Source organism: Coffea eugenioides, unplaced genomic scaffold (genome assembly GCF_003713205.1).
Source record: "Coffea eugenioides isolate CCC68of unplaced genomic scaffold, Ceug_1.0 ScVebR1_2157;HRSCAF=3135, whole genome shotgun sequence".
Lineage (NCBI taxonomy): Eukaryota > Viridiplantae > Streptophyta > Magnoliopsida > Gentianales > Rubiaceae > Coffea > Coffea eugenioides.
The window spans coordinates 1,353-16,047 of NW_020862619.1; the positions used below are offsets into that span (position 1 = coordinate 1,353).

General features: G+C 33.4%; 2 protein-coding genes across 2 annotated transcripts; one reads left to right on the forward strand and one right to left on the reverse strand.

The window, feature by feature from the left end:
* Positions 1-295: 295 nt before the first annotated feature.
* On the reverse strand, positions 296-2,662 carry LOC113756291 (mitochondrial intermembrane space import and assembly protein 40 homolog). The gene is made up of 4 exons (XM_027300015.1): positions 2,485-2,662; positions 2,317-2,351; positions 2,062-2,187; positions 296-725 (listed from the first exon to the last, which is right to left on the reverse strand). Exons 1-4 carry the CDS (start codon positions 2,600-2,602, stop codon positions 522-524), a joined length of 483 nt encoding a protein of 160 aa, XP_027155816.1. The 5' UTR covers positions 2,603-2,662; the 3' UTR covers positions 296-521.
* Positions 2,663-8,892: 6,230 nt separating this feature from the next.
* On the forward strand, positions 8,893-11,255 carry LOC113756292 (mitochondrial intermembrane space import and assembly protein 40 homolog). The gene is made up of 4 exons (XM_027300016.1): positions 8,893-9,070; positions 9,204-9,238; positions 9,368-9,493; positions 10,830-11,255. Exons 1-4 carry the CDS (start codon positions 8,953-8,955, stop codon positions 11,031-11,033), a joined length of 483 nt encoding a protein of 160 aa, XP_027155817.1. The 5' UTR covers positions 8,893-8,952; the 3' UTR covers positions 11,034-11,255.
* The last annotated feature ends 3,440 nt before the right edge of the window (positions 11,256-14,695 follow it).

The window sequence follows — 14,695 nt, forward strand, 5'->3', positions numbered from 1 at the left end:
CCTGTTAGCTCTCGAGTCTAGTTTGTCTTCAGAGCTTCATGGCAACACTGAGAGAGCATTATAATAAATTTTACCAATTTTAGTTTCTTCCAGATGAAAACATTAAAGTTAACAGTAGCTGAAAACATCTTTTCGTTTTCTAGGCTTTCAAAGCATTGATGTTTACCACTTTTAGTTTCTTCCAGGGCGAAAACGTTGAATGTAAAGTAGTTTTGATTTACTTGTGGAAAGCATCTTTTGTTTTTCTAGACTTCTAAAACATAAATGACCCTCCAAATCTCAATCCACTCTTTCAAGAATAAAAAGCATTCGAGGGCCTTCTTGCTCAGTTAAAACTAATAACGGGATCAATCTACAGATTGTTATTAACGTTTACAAAATGCCTCTAGTCATTCTAGTGAAAGAAAACTTCCTTGTGGTGTCTAAGGAATCTCTTGGTAATAATAGACTGGAAAAATACCCCATCGAAGTTAATAATTCAATATATGAGGTTCCATGGAATCGAATAAGTACATTCTGTCTTAAGACATATGTTTGGATTTTTTGGATTCTACAGACCAGAGAGGAGGGTGAATTTTGTATTCCTTGGATGGCTTTTCCTCTTTCTTGATTTCGCCATCCTTTTTCTTGATCTCATCGTCTTCTAAAATGTCCTTAGAAAATGCATCAGGATTTGCTTTGATACAATTCTGCAGAGCCACAAATGGATGAACACAGTCTGAGCCCTACAAGGAAAGTAGCAAACAAATTAAGAGGCTGCAAGACAAGATAGACATAGAGACAAAAGGGAAAAAAAGAAAAACCTATGACCCTCATATATTAATGGCAAAACAGTGAGAGAGACTACATTACTATATCCTATATTAGGGATTGTGTGTTTTCTTATCCTATTAAGCATTAACAGTGTGGAAGTCGACTACAATACTTTCTTCTTGTTGAATGACTAAAAGAAAGGACGGCAATATGAAGATCATATCTCCCAGACACTGATCTAACCTAAGTGCATTTCTCAACCCAAACAATTAGAACCTTGGAAATGCAGGTTGGAAGGTTTTCAAATAATAACTGCTAAAAATGTGCTCTATAATGACTACTGGACTAAAAGTTAAGAACACAGAGAGACTACATTACAGGGCCCAATTTCCTGCTAAAATTTTAGCCTGGTGTAGTTAACAATCGAGTAAATTTTGATTTGCAATAGAGGTTATATTATCTGCTGGCAGCATAAGATGAGGCAAGCCACTGACAATTGCACCAGTATAAACATGTGGTGGTGTATGAGTGCGAGCATAAATGTTCATATCAGCACCATGCAAGCTAGAACATGAGAAAAGCAAAGGAGACGAGATTTCTTGGAAAAAATAATTTTACAGTGATCATCAGGTATTCCTTTCTCAAGATTAAATCTTTGAGTACCCAAGTAAATATTATGATTTAGAGGTTTTGATAAGATTGATTTCATCTCATTTTCAAGTTGGTTCTTCATTTCCCAAGCACAAGTAATGTGGTCAAAATTTTGGCTTTAGGTACTTGCAGTCTCTCACCAATATTCAAGCATCACAAGTCCTTGAGAAACACAAAACAAGAGTGCAAGGACGGGCTCTATGCAGACACAGACAACATAACAGGGATTATTTCTTAGGCAATTGCAGCTAATTCCATCCATCTATCTCCTCCTATAACAGGGGAGGAAGAAGGGAATGTGCGTATTTTCTTGAGCAATTGTGGCCGATTATCCGGCCCTTGATCTCCATCTATATCAGATTTGGTTTCACATAAGCTATGATAATTTAAAGACATATAAAAGGTGGTATAACCTAAAAGAGCCGCAACCATATGAACATTGCACAAACATTTGTTTCTGGCCCTAAACGATTTAAAAAGACATTTCTTCTTACACTTGAATGATAATGCTTGGCGCAGCAATTTGCTAGTGTTAATCCAACTTTAAAAAATGTATTTCAGGTGGTTTTTCAGTAACTCAAATTGCATACTGAATCAGTAGAAGGCAGAAAATGAAAAAAAGGAAAAAAAAATATGATTGTAGGTTTTGGTGATTACCTTCTCTGGAGCAGTGCTCTTGAGGAAACAGAGGAAGGCATTAGAGAACTGGAAGCCACAAGGACCTGTCCTCAAATGAGCAATGCAAGGGCATTCCAGTGCTCTCTGAGCTTTTTCCTCCACTGACTTCACATTTGAGGCCACATTAATTTCAGTCAGTCCCAAGTTTGAACCACAATATATTAAAAAAACTCAAAACAGAAAATTGAATCAGTAGTTTTAATTAGTAATAGTTGGAAACTGAATCCATCCTACCAAATTCTCATCTTCATCGCCAAATGCTGCAGCTTCTGCACTAAAAAAAGAAAAGTTATTAACTTTTGAGCAGGGTTTCGGGTTTAAGGCTCGTCTACTCAGTCCAATATTAGGTCAAATTACAAGAAGTAATAATCAGAAAAAAGAAAGGATGGAGGAGTATTGGACCAGCAATTAAAGAATCAACAGATGAATTCTGATCATTGGTGGCGGCGCCGGCAGGATGAGCTGAAGAAGGGTTCTTTTCATCCACTGGACCTACTGGTTGGCTCTGTACTTGTCCCATATCTCATCAAAATTGGAAGCCACAGAGATGAAGAAAAAAAAGGGGAAAAGGCAGCAGCAGCAGCAGCCAAACACATTGGTTTGGACTTGAATTTTGAAGTTGGAGTTGGAGTGGGGTGTTACTGCAACCCATGTAAAGTTGTGGAGTGATTTGCAATTGATCGTTATTGTGCCATCAAAATTGCTATTTAATTCATTGAATTGAACCTAACTTTTATATGACTATATTTACAATTACGCCATTTTGATGCTAAGTATTTGAAGAGACGTTCATAATATCAATTAAAAGAAATCTCAAGTGCTGGTACAGTAAAACCTCTATACAATAATAACCTAGGATGATACAGATTCTATTAATTCAAAAAGTTATTAATTTATGAAGTGTACTTATAATTTAGAGAAATACACATTTAAGTAACTAAAGTTTTATTTTATTTTATAAAAATGTGAATTATTATATTAATAAAATGTGGCTAAAAATTTAAGGAATACATACCAATGCATATTTACTTGATTTGCAAGTATAATTTAATGAGTAAATCTTATGTACACTGACAGTGTATACACTATCATCCATTTGATTCATGACATGTGTGCAAAAATTGAATTTTAAATTCAAATTTGGCATAGTTGTCATTTATCAAATGCTGATAGTGTATACTCTGTCAGTGTAGAAAAGATTAATCCTAATTTAATTCTATTAATGTCTTCAATAGATGTATAACTGATATCATTTTTCTATTATCAAGAGATAAAAAAAAAAAATCTTACGAATACTAAATGATAGATGTCCACTCCCATTTTATTAAATGCATACAATGAATTAGATTAGTAATATTATGCATATAAGTGATAAGGAAGTCTTCTCATAATAAACAAACACAAAATGTTCTTACATCTCATTGTTAAACTATGACTTTCGATCTAAAAGGTGTTCATAAATCAACCATGACTGATCAAATATGTAAAACATTATGTGAGTATAGTACAGAACATCCCTGTGCACTCAAAAATAGTTGCAGCAATGGAAGCTTGAAAAAATAAAGAATATTAGACTAATATTTTTGAAAAATATGATATATAATTTTAGTGAATTATTAATTTATGATATGAATGGGACCAAAGGGTTATGTGAAGTATTGGTATGAATGGGACCAAAGGGTTATGTGAAGCATTCAAAAAAATTATTATCTTTTATTTTTATATTTATGTAGATTTTTTATTATCTTATTATATTAGTAAAATTATTAATTGAGCTTGTTAGCTTAAGTTACCAGGAAAAAATTATTATTTAATAGAAGTTATTAATTTATTGAGCATTAATTTATAGAGGTTTCACCATACTTGTATTAACTACAATGATTTTCAAACAAAAATAGAATAGTATTTTCTCTTTTTTAATAAGAAAAACTGCAATGATTCCTCATACTTGAATTTTGTAATTTTTTAGTCCCTTACTTTTAAAATAATTCATTATAATCCTTTATGTATAAGGTATCATACTTTTTGACATTTACTTTAACAATGTGTTTTTTGCCCCTTCACATATTCAAAATAAACCATTTCATCCCTATTCTCATTTCTAGCTACATTTTCACCTTTAATTCTAATTTTGAACTAAATTGAACAAAAGCTCCCAAAAACAAACATTCTTAAGGTATCTAAATTCATTCTCTGAATTCTAGAATATTATTATAATTGAAACCTTCCAAGTTCAACTAGTTTTGTTTTAAATTTTTATTTTTAAAATTTTCAAACTAGGTAAAGTTTCAATCTCAAATTTAGTGTTTATAATTTTTGTTTGAAGTCCTTTCAGGTCAAATTGAAATATATTCTTTGTAATAATGTATTATAATTAGATTTCAGAGTTTTGTAAATTATTTTCTATTTTTTAATATGTAAAAATTCTTGTCTAAAACATGTACATTAGTTAGCTCAGGAAAATTTTTGTTTTCATTTTCACTCTTGGCAAAGTTTCGCTTAGCTATAAAGTGATTTCTTTAAAAGATCGACTTTAAACTTTGTTTCTCAAAAATCAAGATAATCTACAAATTAGCAAAGAGCTACTCTAACATACCCGCATCTTATCTGACACAAATCTTTTGGTCACAATATTTTTGTGGGCAATAACTTAATCTTCCGAACTAAGCTAACATCTTCCAAGTTTCTTGTCTGAACCTCCTTACATTTGAATTAAATAAATGGAAGCTTGAAAATACTCCTCAATCCATTGAGCACAAGTTTTGATGTCCGCATCATTTCCTTCCTCTAGAAAAGGATTTGTCCTCAAATCCAAGATGATACCTGTAGCAAAGGTCTTCAAATCAATGCCATCAAGTCGTTCCACAATTTGCAATAGTGTAGACTCCTTAGGCAGCAACTTTGGTTGAACACTTACTAGAATCACATCTCCACTTCTTTGCAAATCAACCACCAAATCCATTTGATTTGTAGGTGTCGCGCCCCATTTTTAATAAAATAAATAAATGGTTTAAAAAGTGAATTTTTATTTGAAAAATGAATTTTGATTTACAAAGAAAAAGAAGAAAAATATGGGTCTAAATGGGACTTCGAAAATGCGACGATTTTACCCAAAATATAGTTTAAAAAGGGTTTTTGAAATAAAAATCGGAGTTGCCACTTGGTATAGAGTTAAGGTGTACCAAGTCACCTAAAATGAATTTTTTAAAGGAAAAGGTAGAAAGAAACCCCTTTTAAACGACTCCTAGTCTACGTAAACCAACGAAAAAGGTTCAGGAGTCACATTTGACGAAGGGGAAGGCAAGAATAAAAATTCAAGGCACCCCTTAGACCTAGCCAAGGCTAGTTGCGTGATATAGTCAAAGATTTTCTTGTTTTAACCTTAAGATTCATCACATTTGGATGTACTATATGAATGCATACCCTAGACCTAGGAGGGCATCGGGGGGCAAAATTTCTATTCAAATCTTGAATGGTGCCAATCACATTAATTGTGATGCCCAATAATGACTCTTTGGAGAGGTAACGAATAATGCAAAAATATGAGACTCTAAGAAAAGGAAAAGGATAAAATAATTATAAAAATATACATGTCTTAAAGGAATGCATCATGTCGGGTACGGGGGACTAATGTTCGTGACTTAATTTTCCCTTTGAAAAAATGGGATATGGACGAGTTTGACTTTCTAGCCTTAGCACGCTCGTATTCCCTCTATTAAAAGGGAAAATTAAGTCACGAACATTAGTCCCCCGTACCCGACATGATGCATTCCTTTAAGACATGTATATTTTTATAATTATTTTATCCTTTTCCTTTTCTTAGAGTCTCATATTTTTGCATTATTCGTTACCTCTCCAAAGAGTCATTATTGGGCATCACAATTAATGTGATTGGCACCATTCAAGATTTGAATAGAAATTTTGCCCCCCGATGCCCTCCTAGGTCTAGGGTATGCATTCATATAGTACATCCAAATGTGATGAATCTTAAGGTTAAAACAAGAAAATCTTTGACTATATCACGCAACTAGCCTTGGCTAGGTCTAAGGGGTGCCTTGAATTTTTATTCTTGCCTTCCCCTTCGTCAAATGTGACTCCTGAACCTTTTTCGTTGGTTTACGTAGACTAGGAGTCGTTTAAAAGGGGTTTCTTTCTACCTTTTCCTTTAAAAAATTCATTTTAGGTGACTTGGTACACCTTAACTCTATACCAAGTGGCAACTCCGATTTTTATTTCAAAAACCCTTTTTAAACTATATTTTGGGTAAAATCGTCGCATTTTCGAAGTCCCATTTAGACCCATATTTTTCTTCTTTTTCTTTGTAAATCAAAATTCATTTTTCAAATAAAAATTCACTTTTTAAACCATTTATTTATTTTATTAAAAATGGGGCGCGACACCTACAAATCAAATGGATTTGGTGGTTGATTTGCAAAGAAGTGGAGATGTGATTCTAGTAAGTGTTCAACCAAAGTTGCTGCCTAAGGAGTCTACACTATTGCAAATTGTGGAACGACTTGATGGCATTGATTTGAAGACCTTTGCTACAGGTATCATCTTGGATTTGAGGACAAATCCTTTTCTAGAGGAAGGAAATGATGCGGACATCAAAACTTGTGCTCAATGGATTGAGGAGTATTTTCAAGCTTCCATTTATTTAATTCAAATGTAAGGAGGTTCAGACAAGAAACTTGGAAGATGTTAGCTTAGTTCGGAAGATTAAGTTATTGCCCACAAAAATATTGTGACCAAAAGATTTGTGTCAGATAAGATGCGGGTATGTTAGAGTAGCTCTTTGCTAATTTGTAGATTATCTTGATTTTTGAGAAACAAAGTTTAAAGTCGATCTTTTAAAGAAATCACTTTATAGCTAAGCGAAACTTTGCCAAGAGTGAAAATGAAAACAAAAATTTTCCTGAGCTAACTAATGTACATGTTTTAGACAAGAATTTTTACATATTAAAAAATAGAAAATAATTTACAAAACTCTGAAATCTAATTATAATACATTATTACAAAGAATATATTTCAATTTGACCTGAAAGGACTTCAAACAAAAATTATAAACACTAAATTTGAGATTGAAACTTTACCTAGTTTGAAAATTTTAAAAATAAAAATTTAAAACAAAACTAGTTGAACTTGGAAGGTTTCAATTATAATAATATTCTAGAATTCAGAGAATGAATTTAGATACCTTAAGAATGTTTGTTTTTGGGAGCTTTTGTTCAATTTAGTTCAAAATTAGAATTAAAGGTGAAAATGTAGCTAGAAATGAGAATAGGGATGAAATGGTTTATTTTGAATATGTGAAGGGGCAAAAAACACATTGTTAAAGTAAATGTCAAAAAGTATGATACCTTATACATAAAGGATTATAATGAATTATTTTAAAAGTAAGGGACTAAAAAATTACAAAATTCAAGTATGAGGAATCATTGCAGTTTTTCTTATTAAAAAAGAGAAAATACTATTCTATTTTTGTTTGAAAATCATTGTAGTTAATACAAGTATGGTGAAACCTCTATAAATTAATGCTCGATAAATTAATAACTTCTATTAAATAATAATTTTTTCCCGGTAACTTAAGCTAACAAGCTCAATTAATAATTTTACTAATATAATAAGATAATAAAAAATCTACATAAATATAAAAATAAAAGATAATAATTTTTTTGAATGCTTCACATAACCCTTTGGTCCCATTCATACCAATACTTCACATATCCCTTTGGTCCCATTCATATCATAAATTAATAATTCACTAAAATTATATATCATATTTTTCAAAAATATTAGTCTAATATTCTTTATTTTTTCAAACTTCCATTGCTGCAACTATTTTTGAGTGCACAGGGATGTTCTGTACTATACTCACATAATGTTTTACATATTTGATCAGTCATGGTTGATTTATGAACACCTTTTAGATCGAAAGTCATAGTTTAACAATGAGATGTAAGAACATTTTGTGTTTGTTTATTATGAGAAGACTTCCTTATCACTTATATGCATAATATTACTAATATAATTCATTGTATGCATTTAATAAAATGGGAGTGGACATCTATCATTTAGTATTCGTAAGATTTTTTTTTATCTCTTGATAATAGAAAAATGATATCAGTTATACATATATTGAAGACATTAATAGAATTAAATTAGGATTAATCTTTTCTACACTGACAGTGTATACACTATCAGCATTTGATGAATGACAACTATGCCAAATTTGAATTTAAAATTCAATTTTTGCACACATGTCATGAATCAAATGGTGATAGTGTATACACTGTCAGTGTACATAAGATTTACTCATTAAATTATACTTGCAAATCAAGTAAATATGCATTGGTATATATTCCTTAAATTTTTAGCCACATTTTATTAATATAATAATTCACATTTTTATAAAATAAAATAAAACTTTAGTTAATTAAATGTGTATTTCTCTAAATTATAAGTACACTTCATAAATTAATAACTTTTTGAATTAATAGAATCTGTATCATCCTAGGTTATTAATGTATAGAGGTTTTACTGTACCAGCACTTGAGATTTCTTTTAATTGATATTATGAACGTCTCTTCAAATACTTAGCATCAAAATGGCGTAATTGTAAATATAGTCATATAAAAAAAATCCAAAAATTATGCCAAGTTAGGTTCAATTCAATGAATTAAATAGCAATTTTGATGGCACAATAACGATCAATTGCAAATCACTCCACAACTTTACATGGGTTGCAGTAACACCCCACTCCAACTCCAACTTCAAAATTCAAGTCCAAACCAATGTGTTTGGCTGCTGCTGCTGCTGCCTTTTCCCCTTTTTTTTCTTCATCTCTGTGGCTTCCAATTTTGATGAGATATGGGACAAGTACAGAGCCAACCAGTAGGTCCAGTGGATGAAAAGAACCCTTCTTCAGCTCATCCTGCCGGCGCCGCCACCAATGATCAGAATTCATCTGTTGATTCTTTAATTGCTGGTCCAATACTCCTCCATCCTTTCTTTTTTCTGATTATTACTTCTTGTAATTTGACCTAATATTGGACTGAGTAGACGAGCCTTAAACCCGAAACCCTGCTCAAAAGTTAATAACTTTTCTTTTTTTAGTGCAGAAGCTGCAGCATTTGGCGATGAAGATGAGAATTTGGTAGGATGGATTCAGTTTCCAACTATTACTAATTAAAACTACTGATTCAATTTTCTGTTTTGAGTTTTTTTAATATATTGTGGTTCAAACTTGGGACTGACTGAAATTAATGTGGCCTCAAATGTGAAGTCAGTGGAGGAAAAAGCTCAGAGAGCACTGGAATGCCCTTGCATTGCTCATTTGAGGACAGGTCCTTGTGGCTTCCAGTTCTCTAATGCCTTCCTCTGTTTCCTCAAGAGCACTGCTCCAGAGAAGGTAATCACCAAAACCTACAATCATATTTTTTTTTCCTTTTTTTCATTTTCTGCCTTCTACTGATTCAGTATGCAATTTGAGTTACTGAAAAACCACCTGAAATACATTTTTTAAAGTTGGATTAACACTAGCAAATTGCTGCGCCAAGCATTATCATTCAAGTGTAAGAAGAAATGTCTTTTTAAATCGTTTAGGGCCAGAAACAAATGTTTGTGCAATGTTCATATGGTTGCGGCTCTTTTAGGTTATACCACCTTTTATATGTCTTTAAATTATCATAGCTTATGTGAAACCAAATCTGATATAGATGGAGATCAAGGGCCGGATAATCGGCCACAATTGCTCAAGAAAATACGCACATTCCCTTCTTCCTCCCCTGTTATAGGAGGAGATAGATGGATGGAATTAGCTGCAATTGCCTAAGAAATAATCCCTGTTATGTTGTCTGTGTCTGCATAGAGCCCGTCCTTGCACTCTTGTTTTGTGTTTCTCAAGGACTTGTGATGCTTGAATATTGGTGAGAGACTGCAAGTACCTAAAGCCAAAATTTTGACCACATTACTTGTGCTTGGGAAATGAAGAACCAACTTGAAAATGAGATGAAATCAATCTTATCAAAACCTCTAAATCATAATATTTACTTGGGTACTCAAAGATTTAATCTTGAGAAAGGAATACCTGATGATCACTGTAAAATTATTTTTTCCAAGAAATCTCGTCTCCTTTGCTTTTCTCATGTTCTAGCTTGCATGGTGCTGATATGAACATTCATGCTCGCACTCATACACCACCACATGTTTATACTGGTGCAATTGTCAGTGGCTTGCCTCATCTTATGCTGCCAGCAGATAATATAACCTCTATTGCAAATCAAAATTTACTCGATTGTTAACTACACCAGGCTAAAATTTTAGCAGGAAATTGGGCCCTGTAATGTAGTCTCTCTGTGTTCTTAACTTTTAGTCCAGTAGTCATTATAGAGCACATTTTTAGCAGTTATTATTTGAAAACCTTCCAACCTGCATTTCCAAGGTTCTAATTGTTTGGGTTGAGAAATGCACTTAGGTTAGATCAGTGTCTGGGAGATATGATCTTCATATTGCCGTCCTTTCTTTTAGTCATTCAACAAGAAGAAAGTATTGTAGTCGACTTCCACACTGTTAATGCTTAATAGGATAAGAAAACACACAATCCCTAATATAGGATATAGTAATGTAGTCTCTCTCACTGTTTTGCCATTAATATATGAGGGTCATAGGTTTTTCTTTTTTTCCCTTTTGTCTCTATGTCTATCTTGTCTTGCAGCCTCTTAATTTGTTTGCTACTTTCCTTGTAGGGCTCAGACTGTGTTCATCCATTTGTGGCTCTGCAGAATTGTATCAAAGCAAATCCTGATGCATTTTCTAAGGACATTTTAGAAGACGATGAGATCAAGAAAAAGGATGGCGAAATCAAGAAAGAGGAAAAGCCATCCAAGGAATACAAAATTCACCCTCCTCTCTGGTCTGTAGAATCCAAAAAATCCAAACATATGTCTTAAGACAGAATGTACTTATTCGATTCCATGGAACCTCATATATTGAATTATTAACTTCGATGGGGTATTTTTCCAGTCTATTATTACCAAGAGATTCCTTAGACACCACAAGGAAGTTTTCTTTCACTAGAATGACTAGAGGCATTTTGTAAACGTTAATAACAATCTGTAGATTGATCCCGTTATTAGTTTTAACTGAGCAAGAAGGCCCTCGAATGCTTTTTATTCTTGAAAGAGTGGATTGAGATTTGGAGGGTCATTTATGTTTTAGAAGTCTAGAAAAACAAAAGATGCTTTCCACAAGTAAATCAAAACTACTTTACATTCAACGTTTTCGCCCTGGAAGAAACTAAAAGTGGTAAACATCAATGCTTTGAAAGCCTAGAAAACGAAAAGATGTTTTCAGCTACTGTTAACTTTAATGTTTTCATCTGGAAGAAACTAAAATTGGTAAAATTTATTATAATGCTCTCTCAGTGTTGCCATGAAGCTCTGAAGACAAACTAGACTCGAGAGCTAACAGGATACCAAAAGAACATTTAGACCACCAATGAACTGCCTACTTCAACGTCTTTTAAGGCCAAGACCTAGAGCACTTTCATGAGGGGCTTTTTTGGTTGGTTTAATTTTGTGGCAAAAGCAGGATACTTCTCATTAGACATAGCCCATAAAAGTATTTCACCAAGATTGCTCAAATAGCAAAGAAATATGTGATCAAACAGAATAATCTAGAAAACTTTAATTGCAGCTGTCTAACTAGGTAAATAGTAAGCTCGAACGTGTCCAACTATGACTGTACTCAAGACATTATAGTATCCGAGCATTCCTTGATCCTACTGCATTTGCATTATATCCCACCACAATTTTGCCAAAATTTTGCATATTTGGTGAGAATCACGAAGCATTGGATGATTCATCTGGAGAATTTTCAGATTCTGACCAATCAATCATTTTCTCCAGTGAATCCAGATCCCCAGCTTCTGAAACTGTGTGTAACCTGATATTTTCTGCATCCTCACTGAGAGAATTGAAAAGCAAGAAATTGTCAATTGAGTAGAAAGTTTTAAATTAAAATGACTAAGAGGTTCCACCGGAGATTCTTACTCAGCAACTCCAAATATTTCTTTGACAGTTATCGAGCTATCCCTTGAACTCAGGCAGCTGGTAGATAGGTACAAAAAGTTAAATAAAATGTACCGAAATGCATATCGGCGATACAAAAACTGGGTTTAGAACAAGTCCTATCCAAGATTAAGATTACAATTCAACAGGAAAATCTCTCTCCTTCTAGACAAGCTTAGATACCATCGATGAAACTAAAGTATTAGATTGGAGGACTTTTCAAACAAGATGCCAAACAGAAAAGAGATCCATGTGAACTTCAAGACAAGAAGGATGACATTGGTAACTAGGATAGACCTTGAGCAAGACCGATGTACATAAAATTAGTACATCATAGTTCACTCACAGCCACCGAGAATGACATGGACTTCTCTGAAGTTTAATTTAATCACTAGCACGCCAAGTATATGGAGTTAAACTCATGTGAAGACCAAATTGTCATCCTACGTTGTGAAACTAGAGCAGGTTTCTGAATAAACCAAATGTTACAATATATTTGTTTATACTTAAGGCTCTGTACGGATTCCCAGTTTTGGGAAAACCTTGAATTTCAAATACAAGTCTACAGTAAGATTAATCCAAAAACAACCCAAGTACAACTTACCTATTATCTATAAATAAATATATAAATAAAAATAAAATATCACCCTCCTTTCTTCCTCCACTACCACCCCTCACCTCTTGCCACCACCACACCCCACTTCTTACCATAAGAAGAAATCTGGTAGAAAGTTACCATAGGAGGGGGGGGGGGGGGAGAGAGTGGGAGGAACTACAAAATGGTTTGCGAGTTAGTGAATAAGTATACTATGCAAAAACCGTGATTCCAGAATAACACAATAAAAAACTAGTTATGCAAGGTGCACATTGGAGCATTTCAGCAAAAAGCTATCAAAATTACCTTAGAAAGATTAAAAAACCTTCCCAAACAGAGCTTGTACTTCAAGTTTTCTCTTGAAACCCTTCTCCGAATATCCTGACAAATCCATCACAGCAGGACCTGAAAATGCAATCAACCATTGTCAGTCAATAGCAATGCTGCATGAGCATGAAGGCAGATAACATCTCTTAACATCCATCCAGCAGTAAGCATATTTGCTTTTTGGAGTTAATTTCTATGCCGGTCATAACTTCATAAGTAAGAGAAGGCAGAAAAAGAAGATCAAATAACAGCTCATTTTTGGCTCCTTTGCCACCAAAAATAGTTACAATGAGCTATATCAGTAAGTGCAATGATTGTCCAGCACATTTGCACACAGACATCTGAACCACAAGACTTTGTCATAAAGGAACATGCTTATGACTTAAAATTTCTTGTTAAGCTTTACAAAGCACCAGGTGCAAGAGAGAGGAGCTGAGTTAGTCCTCTTAACAGCTAATTTTAGGTGATGTGGTAGCACAACTCATTAGAGAGGATGACAACCTTAAGTCTGGAATCCTAGATTGCCTGGTTAGTATGAAGAGAACTGAGTGAACTGATTTGGATCCATAGCGAATAGCGATAAATGAGGATGCAGCTTTGACATGGTAATACTGTGAAACCTCAAGCCTTTATCCAACGTCCCCATCGGGTAATTTTTGGAATATTCCAGATAACACACAATTTACTATAGTAACTTGGGCTTAAACACTTTTTGTTACTGATTTTGGCTTCAACAAGTCATTAAACTAGTACATAATTAAACTACTTAGCAAATGTCACCATTTTGGAGTTTAATTCATCTCAGGATCTAAGAATTGAGAAAATGTGGAGCGTGTTAGTTTACCTGTACATAAAGGTGACCATGATCTCTAACAACTTGTGCTTTCAGGTGGTAGGCAATGGGGTAATCACACAAGTCATCATAACATAGACTTTCTACACAAAAACTGATTAGGAAGCCACTCAACTAAATGTTTATTCTTCAAAGGACTTGCATTTGAAGAGCAACTAACATAGTTCCATAGAAATCTTAGTCACTCAATTCTAATTTATTGCATGATTGATGAATAGAATGATAATTGTTTTTACTTCAACTGTTTTTGCAAGAAGCTGCTAGAATGCCAGCACACAGTCCCATGATTGACCTCTTATTCTTTTTCAGTCCTGACAGGTGCAAGCTGCTTAAAAATCAAACTTAATTCTGCTTAGTTAAATGTTCATACTGAAACAACACCACAAGTACTATTTTCCTCTCAAGATGAAAAACAAAAAAGCCAAAAAAGTTTCTCCTTTTTTTTTTGTTTTTGGGGAAGCGAAAAGAGAGTTCAGTTGACCTTTATTCTGTCAGATGCTATAAGTTGTAACCTGATCTACAATGACAGAGCCAAAGGAGGTTGAGGGGAGCCATGACCCCGCTAAGTTTAGAAAATTTTAATTCATAGTGTGTAAATATATGTATAAAACAAAGTTGACTCCTCCTAATTTTTTATAATTTTAGTTTATATTATGAGAGTTTATATATATGTATATATATATATGTATATTTATATTTATATACACACCTTTAAATCCTGACTTCGTCACTTCTGATATACATTAGGGGTAAAAACATAGGTAAGCC

Coding starts and splice junctions, on each gene's coding strand:
- LOC113756291 (XM_027300015.1), bottom strand. CDS start 2,602: ATGGGACAAGTACAGAGCCAACCAGTAGGTCCAGTGGATGAAAAGAAC. Junction 2,352..2,484: donor TGTTGATTCTTTAATTGCTG/GTCCAATACTCC, acceptor TTTTTAGTGCAG/AAGCTGCAGCATTTGGCGAT. Junction 726..2,061: donor AGAGCACTGCTCCAGAGAAG/GTAATCACCAAA, acceptor CTTTCCTTGTAG/GGCTCAGACTGTGTTCATCC.
- LOC113756292 (XM_027300016.1), top strand. CDS start 8,953: ATGGGACAAGTACAGAGCCAACCAGTAGGTCCAGTGGATGAAAAGAAC. Junction 9,071..9,203: donor TGTTGATTCTTTAATTGCTG/GTCCAATACTCC, acceptor TTTTTAGTGCAG/AAGCTGCAGCATTTGGCGAT. Junction 9,239..9,367: donor GCGATGAAGATGAGAATTTG/GTAGGATGGATT, acceptor TCAAATGTGAAG/TCAGTGGAGGAAAAAGCTCA.